This window comes from Eurytemora carolleeae, unplaced genomic scaffold (genome assembly GCF_000591075.1).
Source record: "Eurytemora carolleeae unplaced genomic scaffold, Eaff_2.0 scaffold282, whole genome shotgun sequence".
NCBI lineage: Eukaryota > Metazoa > Arthropoda > Copepoda > Calanoida > Temoridae > Eurytemora > Eurytemora carolleeae.
Window position 1 is genome coordinate 257,691 of NW_019396282.1, and position 20,243 is coordinate 277,933.

Genomic DNA, 20,243 nt, shown 5'->3' on the forward strand with positions numbered 1-20,243 from the left:
GCTGTTGGAGAACTTTACTCTGAGATGGCTTCCTCTGTGCTTGATGCAGACTACACAAGCAAAATAGAAGACTTTAAGCTGAAATGGACAAGGATGACTTCTATAATCAACATAACTGCTCCCCCTAAAGTGCATATAATAATTACACATATAAGGAAACTTGCCATACTGATGATTTCTGTATTGAATTAATTTTTAGAATTGTCTGATGTTCAGCATCTTGCAAATGCTGAATAAATCTTGTCAATTTGTAGGATCATAATTTTTGTTGTATATTACATCAATGCATCAAAATTTGTGATTATAATCAATTAATCAGCTAAAAACGAAAAAATTAAACTTTAACATGAATGGCTTGAACAGAGAGTTCAAAGCATTGGAACAGAATAGTCTTAATCGGATCTGATCAGCACATTGAGGTAAGGGTTAACTTGACTAGAAAGAGAGGGAAAGGGGATATTTTATGAAAATTTGTGTCAACTGTTGATAAATCATAAATTTATTTTTGGGATGCACAAAAAAGGATCTACTTGAAAATTTAATCTTTTTTATTTGCACATGCAAAGGTGGAAATTCTTGGAAGGTCAAGTGCTTACAAGTGCCACAACAAAAACTCCTCAACGGTAGAGATGGGCCCTTTCGACTTTTTTATTTTATTTTGTTCGTTCTCAAATACAGTACAGTAAAGCACTGGGGGATGTAATTTTATTACTACAAATTTTTGATTTATAAATGTACATGGAATTTTAGTGTTTTAATTCATGTTTTCTAGGTTCTTATCTTTTTAAACAAATTGACGTCAGCTCTCAAGGTAGTAAAAATATCGATCATTTTTATGATACTTTTAATCCATGTAATTTAGTTAATGTTTTTAGTTGATGTAATTAAAACTTAATGTTCTACAGATTCAAAATGAAAAGATGAAAAAAACATTGAAATTATCAATATGGACTTTATTTTTGGCGCTTGTGGAATCTGATAAAAATGTATTTAAAAGTATAACAGGGGCTTTTGAATAAATCAAGTTTCTTTTTGTAATTGTAAGACTTTAAATCAATTCTTTAGATAAAAACAAGTCTGTTAAAGTTTTTGTTTCATATTTTACTATTTAGAAACTGTAAAATATTGAACCAAGGATATTTAGAAACTGTAAAATATTGAACCAAGGATATTTAGAAACTTTAAAATATTGAACCAAGGATATTCAGAAACTGTAAAATATTGAACCAAGGATATTTAGAAACTGTAAAATATTGAACCAAGAATATTTAAAAACTGTGTACTGAGTACAGTGTACAGAGTACAGCGTACAGAGTACAGCATACAAAGTACAGCATACAGAGTACAGTGTACAGATTACAGCAAACAGAGTTCAGCGTACAGAGTACAGCATACAGAATACAGCGTACAGAGTACAGCGTACAGAGTACAGCGTACAGAGTACAGTGTACAGAGTACAGCATATAGAGTACAGCGTACAGAGTACAGCATACAGAGTACAGCGTACAGAGTACAGCATAGAGAGTACAGCGTAGAGAGTACAGCGTAGAGAGTAAAGCCTACAGAGTACAGCGTACAGAGTACAGCGTACAGAGTACAGCGTACAGAGTACAGTGTACAGAGTACAGCGTACAGAGTACAGCGTACAGAGTACAGCATACAGAGTACATCGTACAGAGTACAGCGTAAACAGTAAAGCGTACACAGTACAGCGTACACAGTACAGCGTACAGAGTACAGCGTACAGAGTACAGCGTACAGAGTACAGCGTACAGAGTACAGCAAACAGAGTACAGTGTATAGAATACAGTGTACCACATACAGTGCACCGTGTACAGTGTACCGCGAACAGTGCACAGTGTTCAGTGAACAGCGTACAATGAAAAGCTTTAAGTGTACAGCAAACAGCCTACAGCTTTCAGTGTACGGTATACAGTTTACAGCCTCCAGTGTACAGCGTACAGTGTACAGCACACAATGTACAGCGTACATTTAACAGTGCACAGTGTACAGCGTACAGTGTAAACTTACAGTTTTTAGCATACAGTGTACAGCGTACAGTGTACAGCGTGAAGTGTACAGCTACAGTGTACAGCGTACAGTGTACAGCGTACAGCTTACAGTGTACTGTGTACAGTGTACAGTGTACAGCATACAGTGTACAGCGTACATTGTACAGCGTACAGTGTACAGCGAACAGCGTACAGTGTACAGCGTACAGTGCACAGCATACAGAGTACAGCGTACAGTGTACAGCGTACAGTGCACAGCGTACAGTGTAAAGCGTACAGTGTAAAGCGTACAGTGTACAGCATACAGTGTACAGCATGCAGTGTACAACTTACAATGTACAGCACACAGAGTACACTGTTCGAAGTATACATTGTAGAGTGTACACTATACAGTGTAAAGTGTAAAGCGTTCAGCTTACAGTTTACAGTGTACAGTGTACAGTGTAGAGTATACAGCGTAAGGTGTACAGCATACAGTGTAGAGCGTACAGCATTAAGCTTACAACGAGTACAATACAGTACAGTACAGTACAGTACAGTACAGTACAGTACAGTACAGTACCGTACAGTATCGTACAGCACAGTACAGTACATTACAGTACAATACAGTAAGTACAGTACAGTACAGTACAGTACAGTACGGTACAGTACAGTACAGTACAGTACAGTACAGTACAGTACAGTACAGGACAGTATAGTACAGTAAAGTAAAGTACAGTACAGTACAGTACAGTACAGTACAGTACAGTACAGTACAGTACAGTACAGTACAGTACAGTACAGTACAGTACAGTACAGTACAGTACAGTACAGTACAGTACAGTTATTAAAAAATTGTTCTAATTATATTTAGAAGCTGTAAAATATTGAACCAAGGATATTTAGAAACTGTAAAATATTGAACCAAGGATATTTAGAAACTGTAAAATATTGAACCAAGGATATTTAGAAACTGTAAAATATTGAACCAGTAATATTTAGAAACTGTAAAATAATGAATCCAGGATATTTAGAAACTTTAAAATACTGAACCAAGGATATTTAGAAACTGTAAAATAATGAATCCAGGATATTTAGAAACTGTAAAATTTTTAAGTGAGGATTTTTAGTAACTGTGGAATATTGAACACAGGATTTTTAGAAATTTATGTGGGTAACTTTTTTATGTAGGTAATTTTATTTAAATAGGTTTGATGTCGTTATTTATGTCTAGTCCTATGTATATAACCCTGTACATAAATGTAGAGAGGAATTCATTAATAAATTAGAAAGAAAGTTCAAATATTTTCTAAAACATTATCTTTAATTTGATTATAAATTTCTCCATTTAATACAGTATGTACTATATAGTACCCGTAAAATTGTAATTAATCTGGATTCAGCTCACAAGCATTTCTTTGAGTTTTACTGAAAAGGTTTTGTTTTGTTTTAAGCTTTCCCATATAATGATTAGGAGGGTTTACTAGCTGATGTCCCATTTCTTCACTCTATGAAATGTGGAGAAACAGGTTTTATTCAATGAATTTTTTTTTGCCACTTTAATCCAGATCAAGGAAGCCTAAGCAGTGATGTGAAGTAAAGAGCAATAACTTAATTCCGGATCATAAGCAGTGATATGAATTAAAGAGCAATAACTTAATTCCAGATCCTAAGCAGTGATGTGAAGTAAAAAGCAATAACTTAATTCCGGATCCTAAGCAGTGATGTGAAGCAAAGAGCAATAACTTAATTCCGGATCCTAAGCAGTGATGTGAAGTAAAGAGCAATAACTTAATTCCGGATCCTGAGCAGTAATGTGAAGTAAAGAGCAATAACTTAATTCCGGATCCTGAGCAGTAATGTGAAGTAAAGAGCAATAACTTAATTCCGGATCCTGAGCAATAATGTGAAGTAAAGAGCAATAACTTAATTCCGGATCCTAAGCAGTGATGTGTAGTGAAGAGCAATAACTTAATTCCGGATCCTAAGCAGTGATGTGTAGTGAAGAGCAATAACTTAATTCCGGATCCTGAGCAGTAATGTGTAGTGAAGAGCAATATTTTAATTCCGGATCCTAAGCAGTGATTTGTAGTGAAGAGCAATAACTTAATTCCGGATCCTAAGCAGTAATGTGTAGTGAAGAGCAATAACTTAATTCCAGATCCTAAGCAGTAATGTGTAGTGAAGAGCATTTCTAATTCCGGGTCCTAAGCAGTGATGTGTAGTGAAGAGCATTTCTAATTCCGGGTCCTAAGCAGTGATGTGTAGTGAAGAGCAATAACTTAATTCCGGATCCTTAGCAGTGATGTGTAGTGAAGAGCAATATTTTAATTCTGGATCCTTAGCAGTGATGTGTAGTGAAGAGCAATAACTTAATTCCAGATCCTAAGCAGTGATGTGTAGAAAAGAGGAATATTATAATTCTGGATCCTAAGTAGTAATGTGTAGTGAAGAGCAATAATTTAATTCCAGATCCTAAGCAGTAATGTGTAGTGAAGAGCAATATTTTAATTCCAGATCCTAAGCAGTAATAACTTAATTCCGGATCCTAAACAGTAATGTGTAGTGAAGAGCAATATTTTAATTCCAGATCCTAAGCAGTAATGTGTAGTGAAGAGCAATATTTTAATTCCAGATCCTAAGCAGTGATGTGTAGTTAAGAGCAATAACTTAATTCCGGATCCTAAACAGTAATGTGTAGTGAAGAGCAATATTTTAATTCCAGATCCTAAGCATTGATGTGTAGTGAAGAGCAATAACTTAATTCCAGATCCTAAGCAGTGATGTGTAGTGAAGAACAATAACTTAATTCCGGATCCTAAGCAGTAATGTGTATTGAAGAGCAATATTTTAATTCAGGATCCTAAGCAGTGATGTGTAGTGAAGAGCAATAACTTAATTCCGGATTCTCAGCAGTAATGTGTAGTGAAGAGCAATAACTTAATTCCAGATCCTAAGCAGTAATGTGTAGTGAAGAGCATTTCTAATTCCGGATCCTAAGCAGTAATGTGTAGTGAAGAGCATTTCTAATTCTGGGTCCTAAGCAGTGATGTGTAGTGAAGAGCAATGTTTTAATTCCGGATCCTTAGCAGTGATGTGTAGTGAAGAGCAATAACTTAATTCCGGATCCTAAGCAGTGATGTGTAGTGAAGAGCAATATTTTAATTCTAGATCCTTAGCAGTGATGTGTAGTAAGAGCAATAACTTAATTCCAGATCCTAAGCAGTGATGTGAAATGAAGAGCAATAATTCCAGATCCTAAGCAGTGATGTGTAGTGAAGAGCAATAACTTAATTTGGTTTTTCCAAACTTAAATTTGAGATTTTAAAAATGTTTAAATAACTCTTTAAAGGTTTGTTTTAATCTAAATTTTGAAATTCAACTTTTTAGATCTTCAAATTTTTATAGACTCCTATATTTTGAGAAAACATTTGTTTAAAAACGAACATTACTGAAAGATTAAGACTTCAAAAATGATTTTACAGAAATTATTTTACTTTCCTTTCATTTCTACCTTTTCCAAATCATTGAATTTATATTCCCAAGACTTGATTTAAGGCAAACTACGCTATTTATATTAAGACTGTTACAATCTGGTCATCATTAAAGTCTCATCCTTTGTGGGTAACCCTGTAAAGTGTATAATATATTTGCTATTTACAAGTTTCTGTTTAAAAATATTGTACATTTATTGGCCCAGGTTCTTATCAATTAAGACAAACAAACGTCATCTTTTAACTTTAAGTTTACAATAAAAATCCATCTGACGGAAAGAGGAATTTAATGTGTGTGTGGGGGGGGGGGCTGGAGAAAGTATGGAATAACAAGCTTTAATACGGATTTTCATATTTTGAAAGGATTTACTTTAATAGCCATTTTACTGTTTTTGGTCTTTCTTGGTTAAATTGTAACTCCATAAATAATAAAGGTTAAAACCATTTTGAAAATTGTTTTACTCTGGTTTAACTATTTTCGACTAAAAGTTAAGGAATTATTCGATATTATACTAAATTATATCCTATTCTGTAGACATACTTTGCTTGTCTGTTTTTGTGTTTGTATCCAATAAACGTCAAAATGGCCGGCTGAACTGATCCGGCCCAAATTTGTAAAACCTCACAAAACCCCAGTGAAGGTTTTTGATGATCAAAATTTCAAAAATAAGCCTCTAACAAAATTTTATTTTCATTACATTTTGAAAATCCCAATTTTTTTATAAAATGCGCGAACTTTTTTTCAATGTATACAAAGAGAAAATGTTCACAATTGAACTAGAAGATGGGAGCAAAGCGCCCTGAAAGCCTATTAAACAAAAAGGACTAGGGTTAATATAGGGTTACCCTCAAAGGATGAGATATCAGAGACCACTTTCCTTAGAGTCATGATTCCTAGCAACAGTAAACTTATTTCTTTCTATTTCAAATACTTAAACAAGGCATAAAACAGACAAAAGACTTAATTTAATCTTGGAATCATAATGTTAAAGGAGTTTCAGGTCGTTTTTACAGTCTCGTCCTTTGTAGGTAACCCTTGTATCTGTTCCAATGCGCACCCCTGCATCCGCCCCTGCAGCCAAACATTAAAAACACTGAAAAAATAAAAAAAAACAATGAGACAAATATTTTTTAAGAATTTACTAATAAATAAACTAAACAGAGATGAACTGATAATTCTTTGCAGCTTTACCATTCACCTAAAATAAAACTTTTTAAAAAATTTTAAATTTGAAAAAATATAATTGTAAATTTGGGATGGTTTGCAGATGGTATTTAACCAACCTTTCATGGTTGTTAATTGTAACTTGTATCATTTTTGAATTTTGTGTTTAAAATTCCTCAATTTTAAATTATTGAACAATTCAGCTTTTAAAAGACAGAACGTTTTAAGATTTACAAATATAACTTTTATGATGAGTTGATTGTATTTGATAATGATTTATATATATATAATCAATTGCATTAGTTTGATATTAATTTATATATATTTACAAATATATATATATAAACTAAAAAATAAATAGGTGAACATAGATATGGAAAAAAAACATTAATAGATTAATTGATTGACTAATTGATTAAAAAATTAATTATTTGATTGATTATTTGATTGAATTAAATAAAGAAGTCCAAGAACTGTTCCAGAAACGGGTTCAATCTACAAAAGATTGCCCTTGTTAATTTATTTTAATATATACAATTGACGAGAAAATATGGGCAATCTATTTACAATAGTTCACAATCTTTTATATTTCAAAACATACAAAGATCAAACAAAACTCATGATATACAGAATCTTGAATACATAAATGTAAAGCAATATATCTGTACAATGAACAATAAAAGAACAATTTATTATGATACTTTAAATCATAAATCGGATATACAAAACTTTTTACATGAAAAATCAATGTTAGATCAAAATACAAGGATAATAAGGACTCAAACTCAGCTTTGTATAATTAAATAAACAGTGTATAATCTGTACTTTAATGTGCTGTACACAGGATTATGACAATAATACTTCTCTTATCAGAATATCTGGTTTAACCCATCCCATTAATACTCCCCTGTCGACAGAATTACATGAAATTTCAGGGACAGCTTTTTAAGGGGTCTTCAAGAATTTTTTGTTTCCAAACTCTTTTGCTAAAATGCATAGCAAAAACTTTTTTTTTTGCGTCTATATCGACGCATTCGGATTAACCTATTATGGCATGGGTCTATATCGAAGCATTCGGATTAACCTATTATGGCATGCGTCTATATCGACGCATTCGGATTAACCTATTATGGTACATGTCAATACAATGCACAGTGTACAGCCAGAGTGTACAAATTGTTCAGTGTACAATGCGAAGAGTAAAGTGTACGGTGAGTAGTTAAAAGAGTTGAGTGTACAGTTTGCAATGTACAGCAAGTAAAGTGTGCAGTATTCACATTGCAGTGTTCAGTGTGCAGTGTGCAATGTTCAGTTTGCAGTGTACATTTCACAGTGTACAATGCACATTTTGCAGTATGTACAGTGTGAAGTGTATAGTGTGCAGTAGGCAGTGTGCAGTGGTCAGTGTGCAGGATGGTCAGTGTGCAGTGGCCAGTGTGCAGTGGTCAGTGTGCACTTACTTCAGAGTGTGCAGTGTGTAGTAAGCAGTGTACAGTGTACATTTGACATACTCAGTTTGCAGTTTGAATTGTACAGTGCGCAGTGTGCTGTTTGTAGTTTATCAGTGTGCAGTTTGCAATGTGCAGTGTACAGTTTACAGTGTACATTTGCCCTACTCAGTTTTCAGTGTACAGTGTACAGTGTGCAGTGTGCCCTGTGCAGTTATCAGTGTACAGTTTACAAAGTAAAGTGTGCAGCATGCAATGTACAATGTGCAGCACACTGTGTGCCCTGCATTGTGAAATGTCAAGTGTCTAGTGTGTAGTGTACAGTGTGAAGTGTGCAGCATTCATTGTGCAGTTTGCAATGTGCAGTATGCAGTGTGCAGTATTTAGTGTTTAGTATTTAGTATTTTGTGTATGGTGTTTAGTGTTTAGTGTGCAGTGTGCAGTGTGCAGAGTGCAGTATGCAGTGTGCAGTGTGCAGTTTGCAGTGTGCAGTTTGCAGTGTGCAGTGTTTTGTGTGCAGTGCTTAGTGTTTAGTGTGCAGTGTTTAGTGTGCAGTGTGCAGTGTGCAGTGTGCAGTGTGCAGTGTGCAGTGTGCAGTGTGCAGTGTGCAGTGTGCAGTGTGCAGTGTGCAGTGTGCAGTGTGCGGTGTGTAGTTTACTGTGTACAGTACATTGTGCACTGTACGCTAACTTTAAGATAGTAGAGTTCATGTCCAGGAAGGTTTAAATGTTCTCAGCTGTAGGCTGTTTTGTATGGAGGTTTCGCTAATTAGGCGTAATTATTGCAACATTTCGCGAAATTACTTTTGTAGAAATTACGCGTAATTATTACAAAATTTCGCAAAATAACATTGTAGAAATTACGCGAAATTACACCGTAATTTCGCGAAATTAAAGTTTCGCTAATTACGCGAAAGCCTGCGAAATTACACGAATTGAAAATTATTTAGCGTAACTGCACGTAATTACGCGTAAGTGAATAATTTATTACGTTGGAAACCCTAATGTCCTTCTCTCAGGAGCTTCACATAGTTCAAGAAAAGCACAGGGGCGGGGAGTTGTAGAACGAGACGATAATGTTGCGTAACATTAAGATATAAAACCCATTAAAAATCATATGTTCATTCTTTAATGTATATTTCTAAATTTTCTGTTTTAAAAATCGTGATAAGTAATGTTTAATATTAAGAAATATATTTGTCCAATAAGGATAATTTCTAAATTGGCTTTTAATGGTTGTTTATAAATTGGTTTGTAATATTTCCATAATTTTGGTGGAAATCTGGGCTCATCTTTTATACAACAGAATGACAGAATTTTGTAAAATTGTTGAAACTCTGGTAGACTATTCTCCTACTTTAAATTCCCTTCCAATTTTCTAAAAATCATTTCTCTGTTTAAAAACTTTAGGCTTTTTTCAGAGGTTATTATTTAATCAATGATCAGTCAGAATCAAAAAAAGCATAAAAAAATGTAATTAATTTTACTGCAACTTTTTAACTGCAAATTTTTCTGCTTAAGCCTACGAAGGCTGGGTAGTCTGAATCTATGTTTATCCCCCCCCCCCCAAAAAAAGGCTGTAATTTAAAGGTTGAGGTTTCCCGCAAAATGGGGAAATCATTTTGAAAAAATTTAGCATTTTTTCGCCTTCCATACGTAAAAATTATTCGTTAAACTGTTTCGCAAAAAGCAATTCTCGAAAAATAAATGAACTGCATGCTAATAACTCAACTTTTTAATGCCAGCTCATTGAACATAAAATTAGACCGTTAACTTTAATAATTTGGGTGCTAGGAATGTTAAAAAAAATGCCAAAAAAAGGTTGGAAAAGTTAAAAAAAAAACGTTGTTTTGTTTTTGACAAATATTAAGATATGATACATGTGTATGTGTCCATTTTTATAGGGCTTTTAACAAATCTATAGCTTTAAGATCTGTAGCTTTAGTCACAAAAAAGTTATGGGCTATTTTAAACTTTGTTTAAACATGGACTTATGTATTCCCAATATAAAAATTTGGCAATAGTGTCAAAAATGAGAGTTTTAGGCCAAAAAAACAGAGCAATGACTTACCAATCTGATAAATATTAATTACAAAAATAAATACAATAACCTTGTAGTATAAGGAAGCTCAATAAAGTAAATAGCCTAATCTGCATTGAATAAAGACAAAACTTTATACACACAAACTGCACTTACACATTAAAATTAACAAACATGATTAGAGTAGAGATGGAACACTTCAGAGGGATCTCTCCGCCTCGACCGGCAGACATATTCTTCCATGACCAACTCTTTCAATCCCTTGATGAATACTAACCCTGTTAGAGTTTCCTACATGGCAGATTCGTTATTCTCAGTGTCATGGGAACTGCTATCACGCCGAACTCTATCTCAAGTTATAACAGATTCTCTAGATTGGCTTGTATCTGACATTAGGTATAGTTCTAACTACATTGAGTCAAATTTTAACCAGATTAAGTAAAACTCTAACCAGTTTAAGTCAAATTATAACCAGATTGATTAAAAAATAACCAGATTGAGTTAAAATTTAACCTAAATGAGTCAGAATTTCGTTTTTGAATTAAAAGCATTTGTAAAGAATATCGCTGGTCCAATCTCCAGGCCTGACTTATTATAGTAGTTTGTGAAGGTTTGATCTTTCTTGACTGAGGTAGGGATGATGATAGTGTGAGTAAAGATGGTGCTGGTGGAGAAAAGGATTGTAACATAAAAAGGAACAGTAAGAAGGTGGTAGGTAGGGTTCAGAGTGTGCCAAGATAGAAATATGTTGAAGATCATCGGTAAAGAGTTTTAAACAGTGTATAATATATATCTTGTTTAGAACTTGTAAAAAATTGAGTCTTTGCCAGAAAAAAATTTTATTCCATATATCTTTGCAACCTGATGGTGTAAAAGTTAGATATTTGAAGCTTAGATTATTTTATTTAACAGAATAGTTGAAATGAATAAGGTCTCTACGACATTAGGTAGAAAAGGTTTAGGGATAAAAAAATCATAGTTTGTAGCAAATTCTTTAAGGGAAGGGGGGGGGAGTTACAAGAGGTTAATAGACACACGCATCGAGAATTTTGAAACCAATTATCAATTTTGGAACTCTCAATTTTGCAGATTGCTTGTATTATGTATAAAATCATAGCCAAATGTTAAAATTTTTATCATTATTTATTAGTTTCCAATTTTCTAGCAAACTTTTTTATTTTTTTATTTTTAAATTATGTCTTCTGACCTGCTAGAAATACTTTGAAGGGCATTACAGCTCAAAAGATCTTGGAAAATACGAGTCCAGCTTTTAAAGTATCAAAATTGACCTCCAAGTGAAAAAACATCAAATTGTACAAAATATTTGGCTGAAATTGTCAAATTTGAACAAACAGTTTTACGGAACCGCGCATACCTTGGTCATTTTCAATATTTTTAAAACATGTTTTTTGTAGTGCATTCAGAACTTTGTTGTGCATCTTTCTTGGGCCGTTAATTTTATTTACGACACGTCGTTCCGACGGAATGTAAAGTAAGTAAAAAAGTAAAAAATTATTTATTTATGAAATATAACAAAAACATACAAAATAAAGTGTTTCAGGAGAAAATATTTAAAAACCTCTAAAAGTAGAGGTTGTGAGAATATTTCCCCCCAATTCTAAAAAAATATAAAAATAGAAATAAAAGGAAAAGGAAAGGAAAGGATAAGGAATTTTGTTTATTTTGTTTACACTATATTTAAATTAGTGGTGGATTGTTAGTATTTTTCGAGGATGAACTAACAACTTTTAGAAATAAAAATTATAGATTTATTTGTAATGTTAAAAAAAAGTTTTAATAAAGCTTTATGGAGTGTGAAAAAAGATATAGGTTCTATGAAAAACGGGCATTTTTAAGCATCTTTTTAATTCGCACTGATTTTTGACATCCTTTATGTTTGATTATATCTTTTACTCTTTTTAATCTTTTATTCTTTTCTTTGTAAAATCGTCTTTGGTTTCTTCGATTCTTTTGCAAACATAGCATGTGTTAGAATTAAAACATTGAAGAGAAGAATAAACATTTTCTGTCAAAAACGGGTTCTATTACCCAATTACTTAGCCACCACGCCTTTAAATTCATTTTACAGACACACCCTTTTTGTAATAATCCCTTGTAGTTTCCATTCCAATTCCGATGGTACCTTCAAGGGAATTGAGTCTTTGTCACAAACTATGATTTTCTAATCTCATATCTTTGTAATCCAATGCTGTAGACCTTAGATATTTCAAACTATGAATTCTGTTAGATGAAAAAATCTAAGTTTGAAATATCAAAGGTTTACACCACCAGGTGGAAAAAATATAGGTATTAGAAAATCAGACTCAATTCCTTTGTTCTATCATGTCTACAGCCTGTATTATGGCTTAGAAAAGAAAACTTTTTGAGAGAGATGAATCTTTGCAATTGAAAATGCATAGGCGCAAAGAAAACAGATGTGATACTGATTTTTTTTATCATGTGTCATTTTCATGCGTTTATGCGCGGCGCAGAGAAGCACGATGTTAACAAATAAAATAAAAGTTTTTGAGAGAGTTGAAAGATTAGAATGAAAACGCACAGGCGCACGGAAATAACATGGAGTTCTTAATTTTTGATCAAGTGTGATTTTCATGCGTTTTTTCGCGGCGCAGAAAAGCATGATTTTGTTAAATAATATTATATTTGTGAAATGAAATCAAAGTTTTTCAGAAAGTTGAAAGATTGGAATGAAAACGCACAGGCGCTCGGAAAAAAACATGCAGTCCTAAATTTTTTATCAAGTGTGAGTTTTTGCGCGGCCTAAAAACCTGTGCATTTGAAAAGCACAAACGTTCTCTTTTGAGAATTGAATATTTGTATTTGTTTTCTTGAATGTTTGAAGATGCACAGACGCACAGATAAAATGACATATAACCCCAATTTTGATTTTAGGGCTATTTACATAGGCGTAGGCGAGCTAGGCGGAACAAGACTGGTCTTCATTAGATTCTTTTATCCCTCTAGCGGGATCAAATCTGTCTCCCAATTTCAACTTGGTTTAGACTCGTAGCTCAGGGAAAGCACAAATCTTAATAGAAGTATCTATCTATCTCCTTTCAGAGATCTTAAGGATAGTGTTTTCGTAATTTATGAAAATTATGATATTCAAAAAACAGAAATTTTTTAACCATTTTATAAAAAAATATCATGATTTAACTAAACAAAAAGGGGTATTTTCATTTTTTATTGCAAAAAAGTGCACATTTACAAAAAAAATGTTAGTTTTTTTATGCATAAACTTCTTCAGAATTTAGTTACTTTTATGATTAGACTAGGTTATGATTTATGGTTCATAAGAAATTGATAAGAACTTTTAGGGTAAATATTACTTACAAATAATATGAAAAATTCACATCATACATAAATATATATACATATGTATAATTATATAACCATCAAATGGAAAAAAGGAACAAGTTGGGCTAAAGAGTGCCCGCCACAGTTTAATTTGTATTTAAGACTTTGAAACAAATATTCATGAGCAGTAGATTATAGAAAGCTGACATAAGCACATCATCTTGTCAGGTAATGATTTCATAGTTACACATACATTTTAAATTAAGTTGTAGCCAATCTTTTTGCATACTTAATATTTTTTGTATCATTTACAGTATGATTATTTTCTCTTCATTTAAAATCAACTACTGTATTTTACAAAGTATTCTACTTTATATATTATATTCCTTTTCATCAATTGCAGAGAATATACTTTAGAAAATATTCCCTTTTCTTAAAAAAAGTAAGTTGGAGAGGAACCATGGCTTACCAAAGACCAAATACAACAGCTTTAGAATGGCCAAGTCTTTATCAGGCTAATTTTAAGAATACAAGGATTGGAAATATAAGGGGTACTGAGGGTATATGCTAGAGAAATAGAGGGAGTGAAAGTGCTTTTGTCCAAATAGAGCTAAATGTATCACAAATAAAGCTATCACCAGGTTACCTGAGCAGATCTGCATGTACTCGGAGTATAATTATCATTTCTCGTGAGAAATGTCTTACCTGACTTTTGCTAAAGCGTCTGACACTCTCCCAATCTACATCACTCCCTCCTGTCATTCTCTTGTAATACCTGTGCATTACCTGTCACTAGAAGGCAGGTCAGATTGGCTTTAGTTTCTGACATTCTCTATGTCAATTTTTCCAAGTTCAAAAATTCTAAATTCAGTATTCCAATTTTTCCAAAACATGCATGCCTGATTCTTTACACTTCTTAAATATTACTCAATCTCCTTAGTGCTGTCTTGTAGACCAAATGCTAAAATCATCTGTTCAAAGCCATATAAAAGTTGTCACAACTTAATGGAATGGAAGTGTAAAGAAAAATAATAATTCTCTTAAAATGTAAAAAATATAAATTTTAAATGTTCATGGCCCGTTTTAATCTTTGTATATTAATTGCACATTATCTGCAAAAATATTTCTTTGTTCAAAAAGTCCGCAAAATGTGTAATATTTTTTACAATATTTCGCCAGTATCAGATATGCTTAAATATGAATATGCTGTTTTTGATGATCTTTTCTATAATTCTGTATTGTTTAATGTTCATTATTAATCCTTAGGAAAGGGAAACTCCTGAAAATGTCGCCAAAGAAATCTAAACAAAGATCTAAAGGAAAGAATCCTGGTGTTGTAAATAAACAAGAACCAAGAGCTGAAGGGGAGAATCCTGGTGTTGTAAATAAACAAGAACCAATATCTAAAGGAAAGAATCCTGGTGTTGTAAATAAACAAGAAGCAAGAGCTGAAGGGGAGAATCCTGGTGTTGTAAATAAACAAGAACCAAGAGCTGAAGGGGAGAATCCTGGTGTTGTAAATAAACAAGAAAGAATTCTGGTGTTGTAAATAAACAAGAACCAAGAGCTGAAGGAAAGAATCCTGGTGTTGTAAATAAACAAGAACCAATATCTGAAGGGGAGAATCCTGGTGTTGTAAATAAACAAGGACCAAGATCTAAAGAGGGATTTCCTGGTGTTATAGAAAGTGTCAACATCAAAGATAATGGAAGAATAAAGCTTCTGATCATTGGGAAAACTGGTACTGGAAAAAGTTCTCTCTGTAACGTGATAACTGGTTATGATCATGATGCAGATATATACCCAGTGTCTGCAGAAGGTAAGTCCTGCACGCAAAGAACGCAATTTGCAGATGTGTTCTTTGATAACGACCCAACACTTGCAATATCTCTGATTGATACAATTGGATTTGATGATGCAAATAACGATGATGATGCTGCCATTATTGCTGAAATTGTTGACAAGCTGAATAAGGACTGTGATCATATCAATCTATTTTTAATAGCTGTTCATGGGCAGAACGCAAGGCTAGATGGATCTCTGGTTGGAATTATAAGAATATTTGAGGGAATGTTCACGGAAAAGTTCTGGAAGCAGGCTCTAGTTGTCTTCACCCATGTTCCCATGAATGAAGCAAACAAGGAACGGAGAAACAAAATAACTAAGATGTCAGACGAGGAGAAAGCATTAAAATACATGGAGCTTGTAAGAGAGCGGTTTCCAAATGGAAAATATTTGAAACATGTATTCTTGGATGCAACTTACGACAAAGGGAATAGTGAAGAAAGTAAGGCATTTAAAACTGGTCTTGCCTTCATCAGAAGATCTTTAGAGAATGCTCCAAACATTCCAACTTCACATGTTAGAGAAGTTGAAACAGAAAATGCTAAATTGAAGCGACAAATTCAAGAATCTGAAAAGGCAAGGGAAAAAGCAGAAGCAGATTATATCAAACTGACTAAAGAAATGTACAAACAAGCACTATGTGAGAAAAAGAGGATAGAGGAAGAGATGGAGAAATTGAAGGAAGATCAGAAAGCCCAAGTAGAGAAGGGCAGAAAGTATTCAGAAGAACAATTTAACAAGAAGATGAAAGAGATGGAAGAGGAGGGTAAAAAAAAAGAGATGGAGTTTCACAAGAAGTATGATGATATGAAGAAAACATATGAACAAACGACGAATAGACCTGCTCCTGAAGCCAAAGGATGGTGCACAATATTATAAAATATTTAATTTGTTTTGATCTACTAATTTTTATATGCATTACTTATATTTGTTTATGCTTTACTTGCAAGAATATTAAATCGGAAAGACAACAAAAACTTATTTATCTGCAATCTTTATTTTTTCTTGTTGTATCTATTCTATGTGGTAGTAGACGATAATATCAATATAACTTTTGATTTCAATTTTATTTATATTAAGATTTTAAGCAGGGTGGATACATAAAAACATTGGAGACAAAGAGAAGCTGCCAATTAACAAAAATTTTATTAATTACTTGTAAACTTGTAATTCAAAAAAGCTTGGTAACTTTTAAAACTTGAATAAATTTTATTGATAAAATTGCCTACCACTGTCAGGGGCGTATTCAGAATTTTTTCTGGAGAGGGGCTTAACATATTTATCTCAGCCTCCATTGGGGCCTGAAAACCCCCTTAAATTTTACTGGACCAGGTGAGGCTTAGCCCCAATCCCCCCAAATTATTTAGCGTAACTGCACGTAATTACGCGTAAGTGAATAATTTATTACGTTGGAAACCCTAATGTCCTTCTCTCAGGAGCTTCACATAGTTCAAGAAAAGCACAGGGGCGGGGAGTTGTAGAACGAGACGATAATGTTGCGTAACATTAAGATATAAAACCCATTAAAAATCATATGTTCATTCTTTAATGTATATNGTTTTTTGTCCTAACACTCTAATTTTTGACGCTATCACCGTAAAATTTGGTGACTTTTAATGATTAGTAATTTAAAAGTTTTTTATAAAATATTTTTTTTAATGCATAGGGAAGGGTGCAGGGCGGAAAAAAAATCTAAAATAGCACATAACTTTTTTGCGACTAAAGCTAGATCTAAAACCAATGTTTTGAAAAGCCCTTGAAAAATGGATATAGAAACATGGGTCACACTTTGATATTTGTTTAAAACAAAAATTTTTTTTTTTCATTTTTCTGACTTTTTTATGGCATTTTTTTCAACCCTCCCTAGCACCCAAACTATAAAAGTTAACCGTCTATTTTTTTTCCATTGAGCTGGCTTGAAAAATTGGACTATTAACATGCATTTCAACCCTATACATATTCCCTAAGGCCTTTTTCTAGGGGGGGGGGGTGCCCCCCCAGACTATACATCCCCAGACTATACATAGATTCAGACCCCCAGCCTTTATAGGGTTAAGGGGTAATCATACCCAAATACTTGACAAGGTACAATTATTATGCAAGATGCCGAATTTAAAGAATTTAAGCCTCGGCTCAAATATGGATGGTTCCACTTAAAATCGTATGCATTGCTTCAAGATTTCAGTTTATACATAGATTGAGACCCCCCAGCCTTTATAGGGTTAAAGGACCTGAGTTTTTGCTACAAACTCAAATGTTCTTATCATCATATCTTTGTAACCTAATGATGTTTAATATTTAAAACTTAGATTATTTGATCTAATAGAATTCAAAGTTTGAAATATTTAAGGTCTATAACATTGAGTTGCAAAGATATATATATTAAAGAATTAAAGCTTTTGGCAAAAACTTAATTCCTTTGTTGCTGACTGCTTTTTACAGAGTAACTTGATTGATTAAATATTTTTTATTTAGGATCTATATTTTGGGGTTAGTCCTAGATTTGGGCAGTAACCTGTCAAAAATTCTACCATAAAGGTTATTATTTCTTCTATACATATGCATTTATAATAAAGGGATTGTAGGCATAATTGTAAGTGACCTTCTGTTAAAAAATTCGAACAGTACCCTTAAAAGCTTTTTCTGGCCAAGTATGAATAAGATAACCATGTTTATAATTTTGAAAACTGATTTTTTTCATTTGTGATTTCTAACAATTGCCGACAAGATTAAGGTTTTAAGGCTACTGTTGTGAATCAGGCCCCTATGCAAATGGGGGACTAACTTAAAACTAAACTTAGAGTCACTTCAGGTAAATAATTAGCTTCTCACAAGATATAATTTTAAAACATTATAATTTACATATTTCATCTTTTACAAAAATTTTACATTCTTTATAATAGGACGGATTGTTCTGTTACATGGCCATGGAATCTAGAAATATATATCCTGGGGTTGAAAAAACCAATTATGTTAAAGATAATGGAAGAAGAAAGCTTCTGATCATTGGGAAAACTGGTACAGGAAAAAGTTCTCTCTGTAACGTGATAACTGGTTATGATCATGATGCAGATATATATCCAGTATCAGCAGATCCAGAATCTTGTACACAAGGCACAAAGTTTGCCAATGTACTGTTCAATGGAGACCCAACACTTCCAATATCTCTGATTGATACAATTGGATTTGATGATGCAACTAAGAATGATGATGCAGCCATTATTGCTGAGCTTGTCAGTAAACTGAATAATGACTGTGATCATGTAAATCTATTTGCAATAGCTGTTAATGGGCAGAACCCAAGACTGGATGGCTCTCTGGTTGCGATTATCAGAATATTTGAGGAAATGTTCACTACCGAGTTCTGGAAACAAGCGGTAGTTATATTTACAAGGGTTCAGCAAGATGTAAAAACAAAGACTAGAAGAGAACAGAAGAATAAGAAAAGTGATGTTGAATTAGCAGCCAACTATATGAGGGTTGTTGAGGAGAAGTTTCCTAGTGGTAAAGGGTTAAAATATCTTCATATGGATGCATGTTATGACAAGGATGATAATGTTGAAAACGCTGCATTTCTCGAAGCTCTTGGCACACTTCGCAAGTCTTTAGAAGATAATCCTGGCCTTACAACAGCTTCTATTAGACGAGTAGAAACCGAGAATGAGACTTTAAGAAGAAAGATAAAGGAACAAGAGCAGTGGCGAAAAGAGGCCGAAGATAAATTCAAAGAAGCAGTTGAAAACATGGGGTGTAAAGCTAAAGAGGAAAGAGAGTTGGTTGAGGCTAAAATGCTAAGAATGATGGAAGAGCAAAATGCAAAGACAGAAGACGAGAGAAGGAAAACTGAGAAAATGCATCAACAGCATATTCAAGCATTAATAGAAGCTGAAGAAGAAAGAGAGAAAGAGAGACAAAGAGAACTAGAAGTTTTGAAGAAGGACCATGAAGATAAAGGACTTCCTACCATTGGGCCTTTGGATAAACTTCGCCAGTTCATTGAAATGATTGCCACTCCTATTATCTTAGTTATTGAGGCTGTTGCAAAGTTTAAAGCTTAAGATGTTCAGAAGGCTTTCATTCATCAATGCATAATAGCATTGGATTTCCAACCTAACATAAAAAAGATATTGCCAAAGGTTTAAATATCTTTTAATTAGTGCTTCATGATTCCTATTTTATGATTTCAAATGATGTTTGCTTTGTGATTCATATTTTATTATTTTAAATGAAATATATTTAATCTAAGATTTTTTTCCTACCAATTAAATCAAGAAAAAAATCCATAAATTCATATCCCACCAAGACCCGAAGACCTCTCAAGGAGGCTTTAATTGCCTCTCAGGAGCCGTGATCGGGAGACCATAAATAGACCAGTAAGACATGGTTGAAGGCCTCCCTCAATATCGGCTGTAACATATTACTAATGGGTTCTCATGCTCTCCAGGGGTCCTTATGCTGCTATCTATCTGCCTAACTTTCTCTCTGTGTAATCTGATACCGGCAGCTGTTTTGAAGCTGTTTCCCACCTCACCTCCTTCCCCCCAGGACTCAGATGGCTAATTAAGACCCCCTAAGGGTGTCTTAAAAACGCTTCAGATCAGCACCCTGACAGGGCTTCACAAGGTAGTGTCAAATTGGGGGTACCCTTTGTANTGAGAGGGGGAACACAAGGTAATACCCCCAAAAATATTTTTTTTGAGGGGCACCCTTTGTACACCCCCGATTTGACACCCCCTTGTGAAGACCCGTCAGGACCCCATCTAAAAAAACAAATGCATTGTAATTTAAAAAAATTTATTTATTTTAAAAAGATATCAAAAAATTATCGTTTCTAAATTCAGATCCTTCTTTATTCCTGGATGTTGTTATGTATACCAGCATGGTTATATGGAGAAAATTTTATTTCTGGATAAAATCAAGCCCTACTTAGTTTTCAATCCAA

General features: G+C 33.5%; 1 protein-coding gene across 1 annotated transcript; it reads left to right on the top strand.

Moving 5' to 3' along the window:
* Positions 1-13,640: 13,640 nt before the first annotated feature.
* LOC111700126 (uncharacterized) lies at positions 13,641-19,501 on the top strand. The gene is made up of 3 exons (XM_023470944.1): positions 13,641-13,684; positions 17,777-17,839; positions 18,205-19,501. The coding sequence occupies exon 3, from the start codon at positions 18,223-18,225 to the stop codon at positions 19,357-19,359; it is 1,137 nt and encodes a 378-aa protein (XP_023326712.1). The 5' UTR covers positions 13,641-13,684; positions 17,777-17,839; positions 18,205-18,222; the 3' UTR covers positions 19,360-19,501.
* The last annotated feature ends 742 nt before the right edge of the window (positions 19,502-20,243 follow it).

Coding starts and splice junctions, on each gene's coding strand:
- LOC111700126 (XM_023470944.1), top strand. CDS start 18,223: ATGGCCATGGAATCTAGAAATATATATCCTGGGGTTGAAAAAACCAAT.